Here is a 26,958-nt window from a genome sequence, read left to right as displayed (position 1 = left end):
CAGTGTTATTATCAGTTACACAAGATAATTCTGATTGTTTTTATAAAGGTTTAGAAATGTTACTGTTTGTACTGCAGTATCTCTGATTCATTGTCACGTCTGGAGGATTATCTGTTAATAAAACTTGTAGGTGAGTTTTTGCAGCCCTGAGTTACATCTGCAGGATTCCTCACAGGCTGTGATCAGCCTCACCAACCTCCACAGAGAAGTTGTCTGAGATGCAGTAGTGTAGTTCCTCACTCTGACCAGCAGAAAGCAGTGAATACTGGAAATTTCACTCCAACAACAATCAGTAGGGAACACAACACTGTCCAACCACTGTGAGACTGTGAGACTGGAGCAGTGAAACTCAATAAAAGGGAATATGTTTACAGGCCTGTTGTATTAGAATGAGTCACATTTCATATTTAAGATTGTGGGAACAGATGCTGACAGGATCAGATGAAGATGAGACAAAGTACAGTTAGGTTCATATATGTATGGATACTGACACGTGTGTTATTTTATTTAAACATGGTCGACTTACAGTTATATAATGACAGTGGTGCAGCTCTCAGGTTGAACTTTAAGGTATTCACATCAAAACTGATGGAAAAGTTTATGAATTACATTTTTTTTTTTTTAACACAATCCTCTATTTTCAGAAGAACAAATGTGATTGAAGAATCTGCTCAAAGGGTATTTCAACAACAAATGCGGGATACTCCTCATTATGTTCTTATAAGTCCAGGAGGTAAAACATCTGGAGTTGGTTCCAAGTGCATTTAGAAACCATTGCTAACTCACAACATGTTTTCAAATGAGTTCTGAATACATAAAAGTATAACTGACACAGGCCATAGTTAGAGGGCGAAAACTAAATGAATCTATCAGAGATATACCAGGAACATTAAGAGGTTCCTGGTATATGAGGTATAAAACTGGTTTGTATATATGGTTACTAGAAAGAGAACAGGGTGTAACTCCAGATTTAAGTCTTGATACAAGTAGGAGCATTTATGGTGTTTCAATTAAATGAAACTGAACTGAAAACTACAACTAGATGTAAAACAAAAAATAGTTAACAAACAAAAAAGAAAAGAACTAGACCTTATAAATAATAAGTTAATAGCTCTGCAGTGAGAACACATATTTGTCCTTGAAGGAAAAAACTAAAAATCTCTCAGTCAACATAATCTTTGCTGCAGCTTTAAATGAGAACCTGAAAGGTTTATCTTTCCGGGTGGAAGTGAATTCCATTGTTATGTTACACTACCTGGCCAAAACAAAGTCTCCACCTGGATCTAACAGGTATTCACCTCCTATTGGATAATTACTGCATGGGTGATTATCTTTCAGCTGACAACAAGTTATTTAAGCCCAACTGATGCAACGAGTAGCTTCTCATTTCTTCAACAACCATGTCTAAAGACACATCCTATGGTCGTCTGTTTGAGAAGGGTCAAATCATTGGCATGCATCAAGCAGAGAAAACATCTAAGGAGATTGTAGAAACTACTAAAACTGGGTTAAGAACTGTCCAAGGCATTATTAAAAACTGGAAGGATAGTGGAGAAGCATCAGGGTAAGAAGAGAGGCAGATGAAGTGATGCACCCATCATGCCTAGTGTCTACTGTACAAGCCTGTGGGGGCAGTGCTATGATCTGGGGTTGCTGCAGTTGCTCAGGTCTAGGTTCAGCAACATTATGTGTCCAAAGATGAAAAGTGAGGACTAGGGTTTAGAACTGGTTTTAGTCCTTTTGAGATTCTCCACACTAATCAGTGTCAGGATCAAATGTTGTAAACCAACGATACGCCTGCTGACAACCACTAAAGAGATGGAAACGTGAAGATTAAACCATGGAACCACATCCAACAGTCAATACATGTTTGTTTCTGTGAAAGTTCAAGTGTATGTAATCTGTGTTTGTCTAACAGTGAATTTATAATCTCAACAAAACACAGGTTATGTTTTCATTTTCAGGAATGGCATCAACAGTAGAAAGAAACAGGACTCAGTTTAGTGTGAAGTTGTGTCAGTCCTCGGGGGCCCTCTGCTGGCCAGGGGCCCCAAGCACCTGACAACTTTACAGTTTGTGTACTTACAGGTTGTGTCCAGCAGGTGGAGCCAGAGTCGTGTCTCTTCTGTCCTCCAGCAGGACTCAGTTTTCTGATTTAACATGAATCATTTCTCTCTGAGCTCTGCAGTCTTCCTATGATCTGACATTTATTTCATGTTGTCCACACATTCACAGACTCTAAAGGTTTTTATTCATCCTTCATCTAATGTTTCTGTCTGAACATGAATCCTGATTTTCAGATCTCACAACAACTTGTGATTTCAGGACAAACAGACTGAAGAACGGCACATGTCCCAGGACAGTTACAACAATGAATGAACACTGAATGGTTTGACTCTTTAACCTCTGAACATGAACGTATCACTGTTAAATGTCTATATAATGTATATAGATAAAGAGAGAACTACTACTAAATAGACCAGCATAATATATTATATTTATTCTTTGTACATAGGAACATGTTTAGTCAGATTATATCATTACAATAAAGATTCTGATTCTGATCTGAAGCAGCTTTTAGTAAATGTGGAGAATGAATGTCTCTCCTGCTGTCCACACAACAAGGAGGAGGAGGCCTCTTCTGGCCTCGGTGGCGGAGGGTTTGCTGTTGAGGAGCGCGCTGATTTCTGAGGGACTCCGTCCTCCATGCTGGCCGCTCAGGATCCATGAAAACTCTCCATGAAAACAAGGAGCAGCAGGAGGAGGAGGAGGGGGGGGGGAGGTCCGGCTGCAGCGCCATGGAGGACAAGGAGAACAATCTGAAAACGGCCAGGTTGTGGAGGGATGCCGCCCTGCGGACATGAGCCACAACTGTCTGGGGAGCCTGTCTGAGGGGGTGGGACAGCTGAGGGGTCTGAAGAAGCTCTGCATCAGCCACAATAAAATCCAGGCGCTGCCAGCTCAGATCGGGGTCCTTCAGTCTCTGGAGGAACTCGACATCAGCTTCAACGACCTGCACGACTTGCCCACATCTTTCTCCGGCCTGGCCAAGCTGCGCACTCTGGATGCAGACCACAACAAGCTCAACCAGTTCCCCTCTGAGATTCTGGCCCTGGGCGAGCTGGAGGAGCTGGACTGCTCCGGGAACAAGTTTGAGGCGTTGCCAGCAGACATCATGAAGCTGCAGTCCATCAAAATCCTGTGGCTCAGCAGTCTCCATGTGTCCTCCTTACCCGACGCATTCTGCCGCCTACACAACCTGGAGAGCCTGATGCTGGATGGGAACAACCTCACTGCCCTGCCTCCTTCCTTTGGTCGCCTGCAGAGACTCAAAATGATCAATTTGTCCTCCAACGAGTTTGAGAACTTTCCTCAGGTGATTTTAAGCATCACAGGGTTAGAGGAGCTGTACCTGAGCAGGAATAAACTGACCCATATCCCAGAGGAAATTGGGCAGCTGCTGAAGCTGGTGAACCTTTGGCTGGACAATAACAACATCACATATCTGCCTGACTCTATTGTGGAGCTGGAGAAGTTGGAGGAGCTTGTTTTACAGGGTAACCAAATAGCCATTCTCCCAGATCATTTTGGGAAGCTGTCCAAAGTGAACATTTGGAAGGTGAAGGATAACCCTCTCATCCAGCCCCCGTACGAGGTGTGCATGAAGGGGATCCCTTACATTGCCGTCTATCAGAAGGAACTTGCACATTCACAGCTCGCCGTGAAGCCACGACTGAAGCTGGTCCTGATGGGGATGAAGAACGCTGGGAAAACCAGACTGAGGCAAAGCGTGGTGAGCTCACAGCAGGACGTCACAGGAGTCCAGGGAAACAAAGGCATTGAAGTCACTAACTGGGTGGCGGACGCCGGTCGCCACCTCACATTTCTAGTGTACGATCTGTCAGGGAAGCAAAACTACGACCTCATCAAACCTTTCTTTCTCTCCCCCGGTGCTCTCTACATCCTCGTCATCAACCTCAAAACATATTCGCCCAAGAACTTCTACGCTCACGTGGGCTATTTCCTCCACCTGCTCTGTGCCAAAGTACCCCACGCCGTAGTGTGCTTGGTGGGCACACATGCAGACCTGTGTGGAGAGGTGGAGGTGGAGGAGAAGAGTCTGGACATTCACAGACAGATCGGCCTGCAGGAGGCGAGGGACACCCAGAGTCTGAGGAGCCTGTCTCAGCAGGTGGACCAGGCTCTGGAGCAGGGCTACAACGTCCGCACCTCCAGCCCTCACGTCCTCTTCTACGGCGTCTCTGACAGGAACCTGAGGCGCAAGAAAGCCCAGCTACAGTACATGCTGAACCACCGGCTGCAGATCTTGTCTCCCGTCCTGAGCGTCAGCTGCACAGAGACTCAGAGGAACATCCAGAGGCTGAGAGAGAAGCTCATGTCCGTGGCAGACCACAGGGAGATCTTCCCCAACCTCCACCGTGTCCTGCCAAAGTCCTGGCAGATGCTGGAGGAGTTGCACTTTAAGCCCAAAGACCTGTGGCTCTCGTGGTGGGATTCGGCCCGTCTGGGCCTCCAGGCGGGGCTCACGGAGGACCGGCTGCAGAGCGCCTTATCCTACCTGCACGAGAGCGGGAAGCTGCTGTACTTTGAGGACAGCCTCACCCTGAAGGAGTATGTTTTTCACAATCTTCCACGGTTCATTGCAATTCTTAACGTCTTCTTCCAGAGGGACGAGTCCACACTGCTGGACCGGCTCCTCTCTGAGGGGGAGCGGGGGGACAAGGGGAGGGTGAGTCTGGTGATAGAGGACGAGAAGGGGGAGAACCTCAGGGTCACCCACCTGCAGCACCACGTGGAGGGCTTCCTGCAGCACGGCCTCCTGCCCTCCAACGTCATCCGTCTGCTCCTCAGGCCGCTCATCCAGATCCAGCAGGACCTCCACCTCATCATGGAGCTCCTGGAGAAGATGGGGATCTGCTACTGCATCAACAAACCCCGCAGCAAGCCTCTGAACGGAGCCACCGTGTGGTACAAGTTCCCCAGCTACGTCAGCAGCGAGGAGGTCGGGGCGGAGGCCGGGGCGGAGGCTTTGGCCGGCGGGAGCTCTCTGCCGCTGTGTCACTTCTTCTCTGTGGAGCAGCTGCACATCCAGTACAGCTTCCCCTTCTTGTTTCCTCCTGGCTGTTTTGGACAGCCGGCGTCAGATCGTGGACTATCGAGGTAAAGTCCCCGTGGTGATCAAGGGGATGCTGCAGGACGAGACTCTGTCCATCGCCAGCCACGCCTCGCTCCCCAACATCTGGACCACATGTTCATGTGGGTTTGATTATTTCACCCAGAAATCAGCCGGTGTCAGAGCAGACGGTGATGACTTAATGATTCGTTTATTTCAGACTGAGAAGTTGTTTTGATTGTTGGTCAGAGAGAAATGTTTGAATGTGTTGAGTTTAATAATCTTAATCTTCATCTCACTGTTTTCTGACCCTTTAACACAAACATCACATTCACAGTGATTGTTCTTCTTGGTTTAATCTTAAACCTGATTCCAGATTAGTTTTTTGTTTCTTTAAGCTTTTCTTCAGTTCCTCAGACGTCGGTGACGTTTAGAGTCTGAATCAGTGGTTTCTGTCTGATTTCAGCGGCGACGTTGAACGAGTCGTTTCCTTTCTGCTCGGCCGTTTGAGTCGATCAGGAAACGCTTTGAGTTTGAGAAAAAGATCTGATCACAGATTGTTTTTATGCAGCTGTGGAGTTATTTCCTGCTGATAGGGATGCAGGTGGAGAGGTCTTGGTTCATTCAGACGTGATGATCAACAGCAGCGTCAGGATTTAAAAAGTCTGAGGACAGAGAAGAGTTGGACTAAAGACACATGAAGGATGAGAAGATGGAGGAGACACCACAAACCTCTGGAACCAAGGAGGACAGTATTAGATTGGAGGAATCTGTTTCACAGCTAAGAGAAACTGTTTAGAAACTGAAATAATTGACTAAGTTTGTTGCTGTGAGCCGGAGCACTTTCACTCTTGCTGTTGTCGCTGTGACTCGACCGGCTCGTCTTAATCCCCTTAAAGGATTTCAAACGGTCAAACACAACAGACCTGTCCGACAGGTGTTGGCTTCCTGCAGGCGCTCCAGGCTCCTGTTTACCATGGAGCTCAGCCAGGAGTCGGTCCGAACATGTTCACTAGCGGTGGAAAAAAAATTCAGGATCTGGCTCATTGAACCGGCCACCAAAGAAGAATCATGAATCTAGAGTCTATTTAAGCGGCTCAGTTGAGTCCTACCACATTTGATTGATATATAATCAATAAACGACACCATTCAAACATCTTATATCTCACTCGGAAGAGAAAAAAAAACGTACTACCAGACTTGACCACTAGCAAGCAGCGCAGACTAAGGCACTCAGACACTTGGATCCACTACTCATGAGTCTCTGCTTAACTGAGAGCAGGGAGTCAACAGCCAGTCACTCGTTCGGCAGAGAAACGAAACTTAACCGACTCAGGGATCATTCTCATCTCAGAGAAAACACAAACGCTCTTAATCTGTTGCCGCCTATAGCCAGTCTAAAGAAAAAATGAGAAAAAAATTAGACCATTAATCACAGACAAGAATGTCTGTTTTCTTCTAGTAACGTTACTGAATCTAACTGAAGCCTATGTAGTGAGTGAATTAATAGTCTACTCTGCATCCACTCCATATACATTTTAGACGATGAGAAAATAAAATATTCTTTTGAAGTAGTGACCCTGTCCTCATTCTTTCCTAATTTTGAGCTTTAGGTTTAGGCTTATGTAAACTACTTGATATGATTTTCAGTGGCTATGTATCACAACTGATAAATGGCAATAACAGGTAACTGTAATAATCCTTTATTAGGTGTTTACTATGCTTTATTATGTCTCAGTTAATGTTCAGGAAACACTTTCACAATCGGGCCATTTTGGGTCAAGTGACTCATGTGACTCATACCAGTGAGTGACTCAGACTGATCCGAGTCCCTCAAAAGATCCAGGTTTTACATGACTAATGTACACAATGAAATACTCTTAACCAGACATGTGGACTCGAGTCACATGACTTGGACTCGAGTCAGACTCGAGTCATGATTTTAATGACTTCAGACTCGACTTGATAAAATTCGCCATAACTTGCGACTCGACTTGGACTTGAATGCTATTCACTCGAGACTTGAATCGGACTTGGCCTCTTTGACTTGTAATGACTTGACATGTCTCGAGTCAAAAACTACATTTCCTGATCGTGGACCAAGACACCCCAGAGACTCATTCACTTCCGCGAGGAAAAAAAAAATAACAAAAACATGCGAGACGAACGGGCAGAGCCTGCTGACCGATACAGAGACATGCAGCCGAGCGTCCGGTCTGCATGACAAACAAAATACCGTAAATCCTCTAATAGAGGCCCGGGCCTTTATTTGACTCAAGCGCATCGCGGCCCCGGCCTTTATTGGAAGGAGGCCAGAATTAGAGGCAGGCCTCTATTTCTATTTGAGCAAAACGAACTACCAGTAGAATGAATAAAAACAAGATTTTGTGTCTATTTGAACCTATAAAATACCAGGTTCATTTATTGAAAACGTACAGTTACCATAACATGGTATGCTTACAGAACATTAACAACAAATACCGGTAATTCAGGCTAAATTCCAGTGTAGAAATATGGTAACAAAAACGTAGCAAACATACCGGTAGTGCATTGTAAACACTTAACCATACACGGTGATAATTACCGGTAGGTTATCGTAACAGAAAGCAACAGACACCTTACCACTCCAAAGTTTAACCATTCCTGTCTCGTTTGGTTTGAAGCAAAAAAAAAAAAAAAAAAAAAATCCTCCAATTCAATTTAATCCTCGTCCTCCTCAGTTTCCTCCTCCTCTTCATCTCTCCCTGTAATCTCCTCATCACTTGCGCCAGCCTCTACAACAAGTTCATTATTGTATCCCGTGGCGAGCCACGACTACGCTGTGTGTGGACTGAACGTTTATAAATCAATCCGCGGATCACGTGTGTTCCGAACCGAAGACATTGATCCGAACGGATCACGGATCAATGATCGTTTTTCAGTCACGGGTAAAAAATACACGTAGGCTACACAGTCAACATAGTAAATTATCTAAATGTACAAACAATTTAGACCTTAATTGTTTTAGGGCTTTATGGTTTTATTTATTTTCACTGATAACCAGTGCCTTTGGTTGCAGCTTATTTTTTACTATCTCTCTCTCTCTCTCTCTCTCTCTCTCTCTCTCTCAAGTCTGCTGTTTTTGTTATGCAGATTAAACATTGTTTTATTGAAATATTAAGTTTCATTATGATTTAAGGAAACTGTTGACCTACTATAACCGACATCCACTGAGGCATCCAGTAGATGCCAGTTACATGCATCCACACAGTTCATGCCTCACTAGTCAAGGCGCTTTACCAACTTTAGGATGACAGTGGGGCCTTCCGTGCTGATACATTTCCAACCCACCATTCACACACAATACTTTGAAGGTCTTTGGGCGCATGTGTATATACAGATAAATAAAATATATGCATATTTTAATCTGTGTTTATAATAAAAATAAAATACTGTAGATTGATATGTTGAAATTATGATAGTTAGTCTAATAATGGCATTATTAAGTGAAGAGTACATGATGACTTGTTCAGGACTCGAAGAAGCTTGGGACTTGGACTCGACTTGGCTTTGGTGTTACTTGGACTTGGACTCGACTTGGCTTTGGTGTTACTTGGACTTGGACTCGACTTGCCCTTCTCTGTCTTTACTTGGGACTCGACTTGGACTTGACTGCTAAGACTTGGGACTTACTTGGGACTTGCCAAACAGTGACTTGGTCCCACCTCTGCTCTTAACTAGGGGTGTAACGGTATTTGTATTCGTCCTGCGGTGTCACGGTACGGGCGTCACGGTTCAGTGCACGCAGTCATACGGTGAATACGTCTGAGTGAGTAGTAGTGTTGTTTTTGGCGGCCTGTTTTAATTTTAGTTTTAGTCTAGTCTTTGTGTCAAGCTGTCATTTTAGTTTTTATTAGTTTTAGTCATGTTCATACTCTTTTTAGTCTAGTCAAGTTTCAGTCAACTAAAAGTCTGAGCATTTTTGTCTTATTTTAGTCAGAATTATCCATGACTATTTTCGTCTAGTTTTAGTCGACGAAAATTGTATTTTAGTCTCTTTTTAGTAATGCAATTCTGTTTAACTCAGTCAATATAGTATAAGTACCTTGTAGTATAGACAAAACCAACATTTTCAGAGAGTTGTCCCGACACGGCAAAGTAGTGTCCCCCATCAGAAAGCTGCCCTCTGGATGTAAGTCTCCGCTGCTTCGCCATGTGGTGTCGCATCGGAGACAAGTATACATGATATTAAACAACAAGGCGGAAGAGTTTAATTATCGATTCATCGTGAAAGTGGATGATTACGATTATACTCTGTTTGCTACATCGGGGGAACTAAAATGCTTTGTCTGTGGCGAAGAGGGACACCTAGCCAGGGCTTGTCCAAGTCGGGCCGAGTCGGCCCCACCGGGACCGTCCAGAGCTGCGGCAGCGGAGCTGACTTTGGAAGAGAGACCCGTACCTGCTCCGAGACGGAGGAGCTCAGGGGACGTGGGGCGAACCAGCGGATCGGATGAGGAAGAGAGAACAGAAAAACGGGGTGGTGGAACTGTGGAGATGGAGCCAGGTCAGATAAGGGAGACAGGTGAGGTGCAAGGGACAGGTGCGATACAGGAGACAGGTAAAGTTAGAGAAAAAGGAAATGCAGAGTTAGAGGAGATGATGGAGGATGAGTGTGTAACACTTACAATAGAATATTCCTATTAAACGATGCACAATAGATATGATGAATAAGAATAATAATTTGTTAGGCTACTATGGATAATGTATGTTGGGCTAAGGTTCAACTCATGGAGCTGTGTGAAGATCAGTGAAGCACAAGACACAGTACTGATGTTACCGGTTTTGTATTGAATATTCTTAGAACAAAAAAATACTTGAAATGCATCAAGAAAAACAATGAGCAAAATTATAAAGCCAAAACAATAACACAAAAATCTCACAGTTGCAATGCAATAGGTTATATTCAGTCCTACTAGTAGCGGTTTCAGTAAAAGTTCATTAAATGCACCTCTAAGGGTGTATTCACACCTGCCTTGTTTAGTTCGATTAAAACGAACTCAAGTTCGTTTCCTTGCTTGGTTCGGACCTTTTTGACTGGTGTGAATACAATCACTCGAACTCTGGTGTGGACCAAACAAGCGGACCGAGACCCAGCTGAGGAGGTGGTCTCGGAGCGGTTCCTACCGAACCCTGGTGCGGTTCCTTTATGGTGTGAAAGCAGCCCGACCTCGATCCGACCCAAGTTGCAAAAATCTACCTTTTTGGATTTGACGAGCTCCCGTAGTTTTCGCGCATCTATCAAGAAGCGTCTGTGTGTCTGTCTGTCTGTGGCACGCATATGTCGCGAACCGTTGGCCCGATTGATTTGAAACTGGGCAGGTGTCTCGCTACGGGCACGAAGATGTGCACTGCTAAGTTTGACGTTGTTTGGATAAGAAATGTAAAATATATCGGTAAAATAGATTTTCTCCGCTCTAATATTTCCAGTTGCCTGATGACAGTTCTAAATTATTGCGCTGGCTCAAACGCTAGATGGTAACCATGGCAACGGAGACTCAACGTTATTTTACAGTTTACAGACAAAACATGAGTGATTTGATCATCTATCTATAAATCAAGAATTTCTTTTAACTTATTTGGTGAGTTTGTGTCTGTCTGTCTGTGGCACGCTGATTTGAAACTGGGCAGGTGTCTTTGTGGGGAGGAGACATGGGTCACAACAATGGTCACAACTGAAAAATCTTCTTCAGCTCCCACTATAGGAATACATACTTCCGACGGGCACTGCACTAGTTATGGGAAATGTAGGATAGCCCAGTGACACACACAACAGAGAGAGACACGTGAAGCAAACAAACGCAGGTAGGTTAGGTAGAGATGAGCCGTGGCTTAACCGAGCTCTGAGGAGACACGCTGCCTCCTAGATATCTGGGCAGATGTCCAGATATCTCAAATGCTGGAGAAAACACATAAAAATGCAGAAGTATATAAGATTTTTAGTAAACAAATGAGAGAGAGGGGATTCCAGCGCTCAGTTTATAAACCATATTGCTAGCATAATAACAAGTAGACCTACAGTACGCAAAGTCTCCATTGTAGCCTATTTACGTGGGACATTTGGCTTCCTTCTTTACCCCGCCTATACGTTTACCAGCCAATGGCTGAACGACCTTAGCACATGTGTTTTTGTTTATAAATTCTGGTCCGGTTGCAATTAATCACAGTGTGAAAGCGAACCGCACTAAAAAAAAAAAAAGAAAAAAAAAATTGGTCCGGACCAAAGCAAGTGAACTAACGGACCTTCCTGGTGTGAATACGCCTTAAGTCTCAAATTCAAACCTTTCAATCACTTAAATCAAAAGCAGTATGAATTGGCAGTTCTTTGTTCATGAGGTGAACAGTGAATGCAGTGTATGATGTGATGTTCCTACCACACCATTGAGAAAGGGCATGAAGCAGTTAGGCTTGGGGCATGAAGCAGTTAGGCTTGAGGCCTGAATCCTCGAATCCTTTCAGAAGTTGTCCAGTTTTTTCAAAGGGGTAGCTCGCCATCAATCTCGAATCTCTCCATCCATAAAAGCCTAACCAGTGTTCAGTCAAATGTCATTATCCAGAAATCCAAGGCAGCAGTAGAAATGGTTGGGTAATGGAATGGTGGAGGCCTGTTAGCATTAGCATTTGTTAGCTCTGATACTAAACAGTTTCCAACTTGTTTCAGTTGAGATGTGACTCACCAATCCAAGGAGAAGTCCCGTTTCTAGAGATGTTACGCTCGAAGCAGACGCTCGAAACAGCTTTCAAAGCAGAAGTATCGCGACAAGATGTTTCGATGCCTCGCTTCATCAGGCGCGTTCGACTTGATGCAGATCTGTCTGAGTCTGACTTGACGTGATGCATGCTGGGATGAACGCAATGCATGCTGGGATGGACGCAATGCATGCTGGTTAGAAATCCTGTCCGACTTGAGTCAGACGGGGAGGGACTTACCACTACGTCACCATGTCACATGACCTTAAAATATCGCGGGAGTCTTCGCCTGCAGACAGATCTTGCAGTTGCTCTCCACGATCTGCACGACCGGAAATGACGCCCTCATGACGTCAGGTCAAAGACGTGATTGGTCAGTTTGGGAGGAATCTCCTCATGACGATTTTGACGTTTCTCGCTTCGTTATGTTGGAATATGCGAAAATGAACAGAAATGGAAGGGATACCTTCTTATATGTGATTTCTGCAACAATGGTAGGCTGGCCTACTGAAAACGTTGTACATCTGACTGCAGTTCAATGCAGAGTTCATTTCTTCCATTAAACAGTAAAAAGGCATTTTTAACATGTTGGTAACAGTAGAATAAGCGGGATAATGGACTTCACTCCATTAGACTATAAAATAAAAAATAAAAATAGCCTGGACTATTGGCTCAACTGTCAGCACGCTCGCCTCCCGATCCGAGGTGCTGCTGGTTTGAGTCCGGGCGTGTGCAGAGCTGAATCACGCAGGTTCAACACAATGCAGGTTACATTCTAAGGCTTCTCGTTGGGCCGTTTTACCATCTAGAACGCGTGCATTCAATTTGTAGAAGTGTCGTCCATTATCCTTTACTTATATCGTAGTACTGCTTCTTCAGTATCATCCTAAATTGGTTTAGTGGGTAACACGTCAGTCTGGCGATCGGCCGTCCGTAGTTCAAATCTTGTTAACGGTTAGTAGATTTTGGGGGTTCTTCTTCACACCTGTCTGTCTAAAAATGAAAACAAATGGCATTTAATCTCCATCTCAATATCTTTCTGTGAATTCGTTTCATGGTTGAGTTACAGGTGCTAAACGACTTTGGGTGTAAAAGTAAATATTCAAATAAGTAGCCTAATCAGCAGTTCATTTTGGCCAAGATTGGAGACCAAAGCACTATGCTACTTAATCCTTATTCAGTAGATTTGCTGCTATTCACAATCCTTTGCATGCAGCATGCTCGTTGTAACACGGGTATAAATTCCGGTAACCCCAAAGCTTCTATTTCGTCGGCAACAACGAATGCAAACACCGCGAGATCCGCCATTGTTTACACGAAGTTGACCGTGTCCGACTTGTCTGCAGCCGTTTTATGCTCCACCCCTACAGTCGGCGTAAGATCACGTTGACGTATGCACCTAAAGGCTGGATTATGCTTCCGCGTAGTGATCACGCAATGGTCACGCAATGGCCACGCAGTTGCTTGGACGCAGTCGTGAGACCGTGATGGTTCTGCGTGGGGTTTACGTGTCGAAATGCATGCCACACCGGTAGAGGGCGCTATGATTTTTTTGACCGACCGACCGAGACTCTTGTGACGTATCTGGCCTCGTATAGTTATTTACCTTCCGGCTTTTGTCGTAGTCACAGTGAACGATGGACACCGAGACAGAGAGACTGGCGTTGGAGCTCCAAATTATTCAAGCAGAGGAAGAAATACTTCTATTGCAAATTAGGGCACGACAAAGGAGACAATGATGTTTATGAGTGGAAACCGGAAAAGTGGTCTCCAGCGGATGTAGTTAGCGGACCAATCACAGCCAATGCCGCTGCGTTCCTTCTGCGTTGCTGTTGCGTCGCCTCGATGCGCGTCGAGGATTTTTGGGAGGTGCACGTCTGGCCCTTGCGTAGGACGCACGGGGGTCCGCAAGGATGCAATAGGTCCGTAATAGGTCCGTACGCACGGACGCGCTGTGTCAACGCGGAAGCATAATTTGGGCTTAAGTCTCAGACAGGCGCAGACAAGTCCAACGCGCCTAATGCCTCTCTCGATGGCACTGGGCACTGGAAAAAGTGAGTTCTGAAAAAAAAAAAAGGCCGGCGGAGTAACGGCTCCGCTCATGAATGCCGTTACCTTTTACTAAGGCACGTGCCCCAGTGAATAAGGTCTAGTAACGCCTCTGCTTTGAGACAGTGACAGTTGCTGCTAAAACTGGGGTAATGTATTGTCATGTGCTCAGTAAAAACAGTTTAGACCAGCTCCTACTTTGCAAGTCTCCCTGAGACAGATAAAAGACATTTAAAACCAACAAAGAAGTAAATATAAGAAGTGCAAGACAAATTTGTTAAAAAGCTAAAACCTGACCCAACCATACTGATGATCACATTCCTTAAAGCACAGGCTGACAAGGAACAATCTTCCAGTCTAACTTATCAATTAATCGTAAACTTAAAACTAACTAACACCACGGTGCAAAGTGGGAAGGGCTAATTTAGGTTTAGTCAGAACAGTAAGTTTTCTCAGTTCCTGACTATATGAGGCTGAGGCAGTAAAATTATATCTGAACTGATATCATATTCACCACTATTGGATTTGATTATACATATTGTATCATGAGAATGCTCCTCACAATGTTAACGTACAAACATTTAGTTAAATGTGGATATGTTGATTCTACTCTTAGTTCCCAATTAGGAATGTTTTCTCCTCTTAAAGTTTCATTATTTGATATTTTGCTCCCTAAATACAGTCAGAGAAGGGGATGAAAATAAGGGGCTCAAAGTTAATTTCCTCATAACAGGGATTATGTTCATAAGGTCAGGTAACTTAAATGTGTATAAAAAGACTAACAGTGTACTGCAGTTACCCGTAACCCGGGGTAACAAAGAGGTTTTGGATAGAATCTTGTTGTTAACTTGGATCGATGCTCAGTAGCGGAGGTGAGTCAGGGGTGTTTGTATAATATATATCTCATAGTATATGATATATAGTATGTATATCTCATAGTATATGATACATAGTATGTATATCTCATAGTTCAGACTTCTATGAGGTCTGAAGGACCAGATAAAAGAGGATTAAAGACGTATGTAGTACTCCTTCAGATAGACAAGTAAAGAAATATCTTTCTCTTTGAGAGATGTTCTCCATGACAGTTATGACTCATTTGAAGCCTTAATGCTAGTCACAACCCAACTAGAAAATGTTGTGTGTTGTCCATCTGCTCTTTACTCTAAGTTTGTGGTTGAATTCTCAGAGTTTTTTTGTTTTTATCTGATTTTGTGCTCAGTAAAGATTATAGTGACTCTAACATTAATGTAGATGATGACAGTGACATCCTTTAATTCAAAGTTTATAAAGTAATAATTAATGTAGAAAACATAAGAATGTTAAACTAAAGTTGTTTATGCAGCAGAATAATACAGAAACACAACTTGTAATCTAGAAGATCTCAGAGCTAACATATGTACATGTAGTTTATTTATAACTATTATTTATTTGCTTTGTCAGTGAGAACAACAGATAATGCTTTGACAGAACTCTGAGAATAAGCTTTTTGAACAGCAGACATGTTGACTCAACAATCAGTTAAAAACTGAAACTGATCAACTTGGTAAGTGATAAAGAGAAGCTCCAGTATTTAGATCAAACAGCTGATGAATATTATGGTTTCAGAGTCAGTGTCCTCCAGACTGACTCTGACAACAGCTTCTACCTTCTACACTATAAAAAGTAAAAAGTTATTTACAAATGTTGGAACTGAATTAATCTGAACAATAAAATCACAACATGGAACATCATGGATGATCTGTAATGATGCTCAGTTATTGTTGAACTGATAGAAATATTACAGATGATTTACTTAGTGACTGTTAGGAAACAGAAACACAACATCAACCTCATTATTTACAATGAGTCATGAAACAAAACTTGGTTCATATTTACACAAACGTTCAAGTTGATTATGATCATTGAGTTGTGGTCAACATCTCACTAAAATTACACATTTAACCTTTAGTTTCATCTGTTAAGGGTTACAGTTATTATTGTTATGTCATCAGTCTGAACCAACACACTAGATGCAAAATTAATCTATAAATGTTGAGTTTAGTTTGAAACTGGTATAATAATCTAATAAACTGATTTATCTCTGCTGATTTGTCCATTGCAGACATGATTCTAGACTCCAGTGTCCTTCATGTCGTCCTTATTTCTTTTCAACTTTTTCCACAATCTGTCACAAGCGTACTTCATCGCATTCTGGACTCCTCCACCTACACAACCAGCCATCTCTTTCAGTGCCTGGACCTTCTCTGTGTTGAGTTTCTTTATCTTCTCAATCAGGAAGTCCAAGTGAACATGAGTGGACACTGAGTCAACATTCAGGGCGATCTGCTCCAGGTTGACAACATGTTGGTAGGCCTCATCCAGCCACTTTTCTTTGTCTTCTTCAAGTTTTTTCATCTCTTGTTGAAGATTTTCCAAAAGACTGGATTTCTGGTCAGCTTCTGCTTTATTCTTTTCATACTTCTCTTGCACGTCTATCATGGTTTCCTGAACTTTCCTTGTCTTGGTCACATATTTCCAGTTTTCTTTCACATGAGCTGATGCGAGACACTTCCTGCTACAAACAGTACAGTGATCTCCTTTCATCACCTTACAGTGTTTAGGATACCAGGCCATTGTGCATCCAGGAAAGTGACAGTTCTCCTCACAATGTTTACAGCAGACAGCTCCTTGGAAAAACATCCCCCACATCCCACCATCAATTGGTTCTTTTTCTTTGTAGACTTCATCAACTTCTACAGCGAACTTTTCATTCTTCTTCATCTCTTCTTCATGTTTCTTCAGAGCTTCTTGAATCTGTTTGATCTCTGTCTGTTTCAGTTCAGTCAGGTCGATTCTGTCTTCCAGGTTTTGGATGCAGGCTGTCATTCTGATACGTTCATTCAGAACATCCACAGTTTTCTTCAGTTTTTGAGGTTCAGTTTTCTCCAGAAAAACTGTGAACTCTCTCATTCCTCTCATTGATATTTCATCAGCATGTTCCAGGTATTCTCTTTCCTCTGTTCTGTCTTCATGCTGACAGTTATCAAACAGGAAGTAAACACGTTGATCCTTCTCATTTTTGGCACATTTAACTTTTGCAACTTCAAGAGCTTCAAGAGCATTTTTAGGTTTTCTTCCATTAGAGTGTGTGATGAGAGCTATGATGTTTTTCTCCAGATCTTTTCCAAACAGAGACATCACTGAATCAAAGACGTACATCAGTCGATCACTGAGTCTATTCTCACTGGCCTTCATCACCAGAGCCACTGCATTAACTTCATGAACTCCATCCTCTGATCTAAACAAGTCAAGTAATCTTTGACTCACCATTAGATCTTGTTCCAGGGTTTTAGTGTTTCCATATCCAGGAGTATCGATGATGGTCAGAGAGTAGGGCAGAGTTTTACCTTCAAAACCAAAGATCTGGTACACGATCACATCTGATGTCTGACTTTCTGATTGACTTCTTTTCTCGTCCTCTACGATCTGAAACCAGACTTCATCCTTAAACTTCACTCCCATGGTGTAGTTGACCAGAGAGCTGATCAGAGTAGATTTTCCTGATCCTGTTTCACCAACTAGTAAGATGGTTTTATTGGTCTTGTTCACATTTCTTACACCAAAGGTCACTCTACTTAAAGTCCCTATGGTCTTTGTGTTTGTTGTCAGCTTGTAGCAGGAAGGAGATCCTTCATGGATCACGTCACATTTTAAGATGATGCCCATGAATTTTGATGATGTGTAAGTTTCCCTGTAGTGAAGAAAACAAATCGTAAGAGTCATTACAACTGAAATCACTGGAAGTCACCAGTAAGCTCTGATTACAACACGTGTCTGTGGTGTTTTAATGTTTTCTTTGTCCCTTGTCTCTAATGTCTAACAACAGTCATGTTCAGCCTGTTTCACCGGTAAACATAAAGAATTTTAAATTGTGTGTTATACTGTAGATTAAACATGGAACAGTCGAGTGAGAATTGTTTTTACATTTGTTGTAGAAATTATTCTACAACTTCTTAATTCAACAGTATGACCTGAAGCTCAGTCAAAGATTTCAATGTACAGCTCCTGATCCTTTAATCTAACAGATGGAAGTATAAAGAGATCAATAACTTCAATCATATGAAACAGAAATATTTTACTTGTGTATTTATTTATTCAGGAGTGGATGACCAACATAGATCACTCCAAAAGAAGAACAAGATGAATGTTTAGGAACGGCCAAGTCAAAGTCCTGACCTTAATCCAATAGAAATGTTGTGGAAGGACCTGAAGCAAGCAGTTGATGTGAGGAAACCCACCAACATCTCAGAACTGAAGTGGTTCTGTTCTGAGGAATGGGCTAAAATTCCTCCAAGCTGCTGTAGACCACTGATCAGCTGTTACCAGAAACATTTAGTGACAAGGAGGTCACAGCAGATACTGGACACAAGGAGGACATGATATGTAATATTGCCTCACTTTAGTCTAATGGTTCTGCCTCAGGACTCAGGAGAGCCCACAGCACACTGTGACCCATCCCACCCTGGTCACCACCTATTTGAACTGTTGCCCTCAGGCAGGCGCTTCAGGACGATCAAAGCCAAAACAAACAGACTGAAAAACAGCTTCTAATCCAGAGCTGTCATTGCACTAAATTCAGAACAATCCTGAAAACACTTGAAAAAAACAAAGACACTAATGTGTGCAATATTCTGCTATCTGTGCAATACCCCTGTGTCTGTATTTTGTTTTTTCAACTCTGTTAGGTAATTATTGCTTTAATTTAATGTTTTTTTCTTTTATAGCTACATCACTTTTAAATTGTACTGAATGTGGAGAACTGCTACCTCAATTCCGTTGTATTCTGTACAATGACAATAAAGTGATTGTGATTCTGATGTGTTTGATCGGGTTTTCTTTGTCTACTCTCATGGCTTGAATAATTTTTATGAATAAATGTAGAAAATTTTGAAGGATGTAAAAATGTTTAAACAGAATATGTATTTTCAGTCCAACTCAAGTTTTAAATAATTTTAACTGCCAGAGAAATCTAGACAGATCTACCTACCTGTCTTTTATCTGAGTCCAAATGAACCTTTTATACATGTTGATAAATCAAAGAGCAGATCACAATATCCTACTTCCTGTTGTTGCTGAACACTTGCATGGACACGTCCCTTTTAGTTCTCAGAGTATCTATGCCTCACCTCAGCTCTCAACCTTTGTTCTATTCCAGGTAACATTAAACATTCAGTGTTATAGACCAGAATGAGTCAGCTGTGTTTGCTTCAAAAGCAGAGGCACAATATGTCAACAGGCAAGTTAGTCAACTGCAGTGGGCCCCCGATGGCTAACATACTTTAAATTACAACAGTGACAGTGTGTTTAGTTTTCAATGACAGTAGGTGACCTCCCAAAGGGGTCCCTACCCGACACAACTCTCATGTTGTGTTCATGACTCTTAAAGTCGTTCAGTTTGACAACAATTCAAAATGAAAAGAAGTTTTCCGTAAATAACAGAATGCTACTAGTCCAGTCTGAACTATGGGGGAGAGACCAGAATAAAATAACTGTTAGCATTAGTTAGCTTAGCTAGCAGAGCATTGTGTCCATGACTGAGTCTAGCTTCTACCTGTTCAAATGTACATATACATGTGAATTATATTATATCATAACATCTTTAATGTGTGTAACAGATAGTAATAAATAAATGATTAATTCTTTTAATGTTACTCACGTTCCCATGGTGACGGGTGGACTGAGGTTTACACAGAGATGAAGGAGGAGAGAGTGAATGAGGTCTGAACAAGAGAAATAAACATCAATAACCTGCAGATAAGTGATAAGTTCTTTCTGTATTAGTTAATTTACTTCACATAACATACACGTGTTATTAGACTAAGTTACTTCTTGATTCATATTTGAAGTTGTTCTTACCTGAGTCGTTGGCTTGTTCAGTTTGTAGATGAGCAGTGAACAGCTGATGATTTTATAGTCAGCAGAGAGGAGGTCACATGATTTCATAGAAACACTCCTCCCTCCTAAAGCTCATCACATTACAGTACAGTAGCAGTAAATGACTGAATATAATTGCACATATAATAATGTAACGTAATGACTACATTTATTTAACTACAAATAAATCTCTGAGATTAAAAATCTGGTTTTGAAGGTGAAACCCAAGAAGAAGAGGATGTCATCTGTAGAAGAGAGATGTGCAGTCATGGGGCTGGACAGAACAGTTCAGTTACAGTTTTAAGCTGAAGAATCAGGTTCCTCCAAGTCCAGGTGAGTACCAGGTCATTAACAGACTCTAGTCATGTGACCTTCAGGTGATAAAAACCTAAACTCTCCTCCAGTCATGCCTGGATCTCCAAGTTCCTCCCACACAGAAGAAGCCGAGCATCACTGCTCTGTGACTGTAGACTTTAAATACATTAATTTAGTCAAAACACAGAAGTTACAACATATGAGCAAAGTGTAAGCTTAAATAATATTGATTTCTGTAGTTACTGTACTCTTCACGATGCAACTTGTATGACAATAAACTTGAACACACTGTCACTCAGGTCACATTCAGTTCACCATATGTACAGTACAGTGAAGTAAAAGTACAAAGTTCAAGCAGACAAGGAGAAGAATGGGGCTGTAAATGTTGTAAAGGTTGTGTTCATAGTGTTAAATGATTAACTTTTTATCCTGTAAAGAGTTAGACACCATCCAGTTGATGAGTTTACTGTTTGTCAGCTGAGAGGAGGTCACATGATTTCATAGAAACACTTCTTTCTCTTAAAGTTCATCTTACAGTACAGTAGTATTAAATGACTGAATATAATTATACGTACAATATTTTACTACATTTATTTAATTAGAAATAAATGTCTCACTGAGATTAAAAAGGTTTGTCTCACTTGAGGTCCCTGACATAAGATTAATATTCTTTGTATACTGTGGAAAAGTTCACCACTCTCAGAAAACCATTGTATGAATGTGAGTGTGTGAGTTTATTAAACAATCAGAAAGAAGGAAATAAGAAAAGGAGAGATTGTACAAAATTCTAGCAGGAAGTAGATGTAGTTGACAATTTATCTTGTGTCTTTACAGAGTTTTGGTTAAGTTTAAGTAATTTAACTACTTAATGTAAGCGCCAGCGTAGTTCTGCTGGGAAGACTCCAATACGTCACTCATTCATTCATTACCCCTAACCAATCGGCAGCCCCGCCTGTCTTTATAATGAACCGAGTCACGCACCTGTCTTGCTGCTTTCAGGTACAGACTTTCGACGTTCCGTTCGACTCAGTTCTCAAACGAGCGTTCGAGAGCACAGACACGATTAAGAAAACCAGATTACCTTCACCATGAACCGCGAGTTGGTCCTCGACGCATCTGACAGCGAATGTTCGGCATCCCGTCGATCATCCTCGATTCTCCTTCTTCCGTCTACTTCAATCCGTTCGCCTCCAGCTAGCCATCTCTCCCGACTACACTCCGTCGTCCCAGTTCCTCAAAACCTCGTTAATTATCCTCCATCCAGCGACTACGACCTTCATTTTACACCTCCTCTACCTCGTCCAGACAGAGGCCGCGGTACTCGGCACCGCTCACCTGAGCTACGTCCACCCAGACACCGCAGCAGCTAGCCGGGAACAGGCCGGTAACGGCCGCTCCTCTATCGGTTCACCTCCGGCCAGCACTCCTCCACGCCCGACTACCATCGCAGACCGGACAGTCGCTCGCCTACAGCACGCCTCGAGAAAAGAAGCGCATTCCATTCCACCGCAGCGATAACAAGGCAAAACTGTTCAAACTTCTTCAAAATTCCATCTCCTCCACCAGACAAACAACGCGCTTCGACTCAGGTCTTCCGGCTCGACCCCTACACGTCATCACATCCGTGTACGCTGACGTCATCACGCAGGCCGCAGCATCAGGTCGGGTCCTCCTAGTTCCACCAGCCTTATCCAGCCAGAGCCAGGTCGTATCAGTTCCACATTCACCCACTTGTCGAACTTGTTCTCTTCCCTCCGCAACCGGCCATCTAGGGCACATCACGATTCAATTCGGGTACACTCACGGCGCTACGATTCGATTATTCAACTATTATTGTGATTATTGTGATTATCGCGATCACCACGATTTTCAATGCATCTTTCCCCCATTTAGGATTTCCATGGAGTTCTTTGGCATCGCTCTGAACTAGAGATGGGTGATATGGAGAAGGAAAAAGAAAAAAAAAAAAAAAAAAAAGTATCCCGATAATTTCTGGTATTTATCACAGTAACAATTAAAAACGACGATAAATAAACACTAATTCAGCCTAATCTTTTGACTATAATGCATCGGCAAGTTTCATCTGAGTGTGAGGCTTTGGATGAAGCCGACGCTGCTTCTGCATCCTTGCACATTTTCCGGCTTTCTTCACATTCTGGTTAGTGCGTGCGTTCGAGGTGGTGGAACAAAAATTAGTGGTGTCACTGTCCTTCGTATGCACCATTCATTAGCAAAATCTTGCAGCAAAACTACAGGTAAGTACCCAATCGTTAATGGAAATTGGCTACGCCGGTTTCTGGTCGTTTACATACAAGCAAGTTTCAGGAGGAGTTCCTATTTAAACCTCAGACTTCCCACCAGTCCCCTAGAACTGAAGCCCAGTTGCCCTATTGAACCTTTTGGATATACTTGCATGTTGTAAATTGCTGCTCCGCGTCAGACTTTTTAAAACCAAACCAGTTCCAGATAATGAAGGTGGAGCCTAGTCTAGGAACGAGCCTCCGTATCTTTTCGTTAATTTTCATTTCCTTCTAGATCCCAGCCTTTCTAATCAGCAGCTTCTCTCCCTTTTCAGCCATCTCGATCGCGCCATCTGCATCATTCCCCAATGTCGACATTCCTTTTCACACCTCCTGCCACAGCCCTCAGCCATTCCTTAACCTTATCCACGTTATCCAAGACACCTCACGATTCGATTCGATTACAGCTCACGCCGCTACCGTTCGATTACAGCTCACGCTGCTACCGTTCGATTATTTGATTATACAACTTCATCTCCCAGCCCGAAGACATCCAGCTTTACACAGACGCAGCTCCCTCTGTCGGTTTTGGGGGTTTTTACCAAGGGCAATGGTTTGCCGAGAAATGGTCTCCTGACTTCTCAGAGTTGCCCTCGGGTCTGCCTCTTCAGCATTGCACAAGATCTTTCCAATCGTCGTAGCCAGTGTCTTATGGGGCGCCACTTGTCCCTTCTCAGACGGCTAACTAGGCAGTCCGTCATGCATAATTTTATCATTTGTGCAGAACATATCCCCGGCTACCAAAACGTAATCGCTGATGCTCTCTCTCGTTTCCGATTTCAGGAGTTCAGACTACTCTGCTTAGATGCTGACCCGGAGCCGATAGCGTGCCCACCTTTCCCAGCTCTAATCTTGGATTAAAATCACCTATGGCCTCACTGTTGGACAGTGCGAGACGCTATATGGTTAAGGGAATAGCCCTGAGTACTCTTAAAGTTTATAAGTCCGCCTGGACCTGCTTTGATTTATTTTGCCTTTCGTTACAGTTGCCCATCTTTCCAATACTCGTCCCAAATTCAACTGTGAGCTCCCTATTTCCTCAAATAGAAAAGTTCCTTCCCTCTAATGTTGTTCTTGAACTAATCTCTGAATGAAATAGTTTGTTTGATTGAATTCTTCAGCATGTATTCAGTTGCTCCTTTCACATGGTTAGAGATCAGGTAAAAACAGTCACATTGTTCTTCACAAATACTTTCATCTAAATCTACTGTCTTTGGACAGTGGGAGGAAGCCGGAGAACCTGGAGAGAACCCACACAGACACAGGGAGAACATGCAAACTCCACACAGAAAGGAACCAGTCGGCTTATGGTTTTGAACCTGGAACCGTCTTGCTGTGAGGCAATGTGTCCTCGGAACACATTTTAGGTCACTCTCTGTCAGATAGTACAGTGGTACAGCATTGTGTTTCATCCTGTTGTTTTCTGGAACAATGCAATGTTCTTAATGAAAAATGACTTTATAATGACTTCACCTGTTCCTGTATGAACTGTTACATAGTTCAAAGAATCATCATTTTATTGAACCTGTATATGCTATGTGTGCAAAGTCTTCAGTTATAATAAGATAAGATCATCCTGTAATTTATACCACAGGGGGAAACAAGCAATAAAATATTTCAACTACTTCAAATATTTGCCAGAAGGCCACAAAGACTCAAACAGAGAACCTGATTCTAGTAGAGTTTTAAACACATTGTCTTTATTCTGCTCTTAGTTCAAGTAAATCTGCAGCAACATGTTTGAATCTGATCATTGGTAATAAATGATGGTGGGAACAAAACTAAAGAAACTAACAAGAGAGACAAGTCATTCTGGAAAGAGTTGGAGTTTCTCTGAAAACATGTGACCATAGACCGCCCCACCCAGCTCCATCTGATACAATATAAAACCTCAACATGTCATATAACTCCACCTTAATACCTCAGGCTTGTCTAACCTCTCCTGCAGTATATGCACCTCAGCTCCATCTGATATGATCTAAAACCTCTCTGCTCTTCTCTTCTTGTCTCTTCAGCATCACAGAGCTTTGTGAAGCCAACAGCTCAGGTAAGATGACTTTAAATGTCAGGATCAGGACACAAAGATTCAAACTATTATATTCTCCTGATAACATTCAACAGTTAAACATTTCATGATGAGTGAAGCTAAACATTCACTCATTGTTTATTTTCTATGCTTCTGATCATTTTCTAAATCCTCCATCAGCTGTTAGTTTCAGGTTCATCTTAGAGCTACTGAACAGATCAATGTACCAATGCTCTGACCTGTACATTATGTGTATACTGGTTATGTTGAGCAGGAAGTGAAAGGGATGAACGTGATGTTTGGTACCTGAAGGATCAGAGTCTGTCTGGAACATCTTCTGATTTCCTGTAAAAACTGTGGAATCACTGAATGAATAGTTTTGTTCTTGTTTTCATTTAGAGACCAGACTGTACTGACTCTTCACTGTGTGGAGCTGTTTCAGACATCACCATGGCACAGTGAGTAGAATAAGAACAATTACAACAACAATCAGGATGTTTATTGAGTCATTACACAAGTTACTGTTAGAAGAGCTGGGAGAAGGAGGAGAGATCACATGTGAGTTGTAGATAAAAGTCGTTTATTCTCCAGAAGTAAAAGAGAAATAAATCAAAGTACAAATGAAATAAAACCAATAATGGTAGAAGCCAGAGACAAGGAGTGACTGACTGCCACCAGCTGATACAGTGGAGGCAGTTAAAGTAAGAGGAGCTGTTAGGGACATTATTCTCACATCAAACCAAAGTCATTCAGACAGTAAACTGAAAACCTCACACATACAAGTACAATTCTTTAACACACTCTCATGTGAACTGTGAGTGAAACCTTTTACAGCTGAATACCCCAAAAGCTTGACTTGTAGAGTTTTCTTGAACACATTTGATCCAAAAAGCTTCTTTAGTTCTAACGGACTGGTTTAAATAGGTACATCTGAGTCTTTTAATGACTAGATATTTACCTGTCATTGGAGGACTGATTGATTGTGTCCTCTTTCTCCAATTTTAATTTAATTTAGTTTATTTGATAGGGACAATGCAGGTTAACATAGTAATACTTCCACTCGTTACAAACAAGTCAATGTGACTGATGTTCTGCATACAGAGATTATAGCTAATGCTAGTTTCCAACTCCCGTCCCGAGTTAGGCTTTTAAAAGAAAAAAGAAAGCAAGAAGAAAGACATCAAAACTACATAATACAATAAAATGTACAATACATCTGAAATCATACCAAGTCATGAACCATTAAAAGTGCATACAGCTCTGATTTTGTTTCAGACAGACTTTAACATTTGCATTAAAAATTTTAATGTCTCGGGTTAGTTTTATTTCAGTCGGTAGTGAATTCCACATCTGGGAGCCCTTTATGGAGAAGGCTGATTGTCCAAAGGAGGTTTTACGGCGTGATATTTTACAGTTACCACTTGCCGTACCCCTAGTAATCCTTCCACTATTTTGTCTGCTAAAAAGACGGCACAACACATCTGGTGCCAAGTTCTGTAAACACTTAAAAACCAGTTTGACAGACGAAAATATTAGGAAGTTGTCAAAACTAAGCAATTTATATTCCTTCAAAATGTGACAGTGATGCCACTTTATTGGTTTCTTAGCCATTATTTTTAAGGTTTGATTATACAGAGATGCAATTAGCTTAGTTGTAGTTGGAGAGGCCTGACTCCACACTGTAGCACAATATGACATATGAGAGAAAATCATGGCATGCATATAAAGCTGTGCTGCTTTGATTGGTATATAATGTCTAATTAGTTTGAAGCAATTTAAATTGTTTTTTATTGTTTTAGATATCTTTTTGACATGTTTGTCAAACTTAAGTCTGGAATCCAGAACTACACCCAAATATTTAAAATCCTTTAACATCTCAATTTCCTCTCCCTGCAGTCTTATGCAAAAATCTTCTGATTGTGGTGTGTTTTTGATGGAAAAACACATGGAAACTGTCTTTTTCTTATTTAGAGTAAGCTTATTATCATAAAGCCAATGACAAACGCAACAATAGGCTACTGAAAGGATGAGAATGAAGGAGTAGGTGGTCTCCTTGGGAACATTTTGATCTTGGTCCAAATCCTCAGGATGAGGAGATAATCCAGTTCATGGGTGGTTCACCATCTCCCTCATCAGAAATAAATCCAAAATCCACAATCTATTTCCAGGAAAAACTTCAAATCTATCTTGCCTATACAAGGCTATTACTACACTGAGTATGAAATTATCTATGGCCATAATGAGAATCAAATCTCAAATTTAAAACTTAAAATTTAAGTGCACTTGCCCAGTAGTCTTATTATTTACACCAGCAGCTTAAATGTGTGCCACCAAGATATGTACAGCACCAACAAAAGTGGTATCAAACAAAACTGTTTATCTATAATTTATATTTAATATCTTTGATTAAGTTGTAAATGCAGAAACATGTGGCTTCACTGGTGATTTAACACTAATAATCATACCATTACGTTAAACATGTTATAAAG

The 26,958-nt window shown here is 42.0% G+C and overlaps 1 protein-coding gene and 1 pseudogene across 2 annotated transcripts; one reads left to right on the top strand and one right to left on the bottom strand.

The window, feature by feature from the left end:
• The first annotated feature begins 2,860 nt into the window (after positions 1-2,860).
• Positions 2,861-5,372, top strand: LOC311507919 (malignant fibrous histiocytoma-amplified sequence 1 homolog; annotated as a pseudogene). Its single transcript has one exon. The product of its transcript is annotated as a malignant fibrous histiocytoma-amplified sequence 1 homolog (transcript).
• A 10,652-nt stretch (positions 5,373-16,024) lies between these two features.
• On the bottom strand, positions 16,025-17,620 carry LOC311507918 (uncharacterized protein; the record flags this gene model as incomplete). Its single annotated transcript, XM_084572462.1, has 1 exon — positions 16,025-17,620. The coding sequence occupies one exon, from the start codon at positions 17,618-17,620 to the stop codon at positions 16,025-16,027; it is 1,596 nt and encodes a 531-aa protein (XP_084428588.1).
• Positions 17,621-26,958: the final 9,338 nt, after the last annotated feature.

This window comes from Chelon labrosus (genome assembly GCF_963514085.1).
Source record: "Chelon labrosus genome assembly, chromosome: 22".
Classification (NCBI taxonomy): Eukaryota; Metazoa; Chordata; class Actinopteri; order Mugiliformes; family Mugilidae; genus Chelon; species Chelon labrosus.
This window is presented reverse-complemented; position numbering and strand designations above follow the sequence as displayed.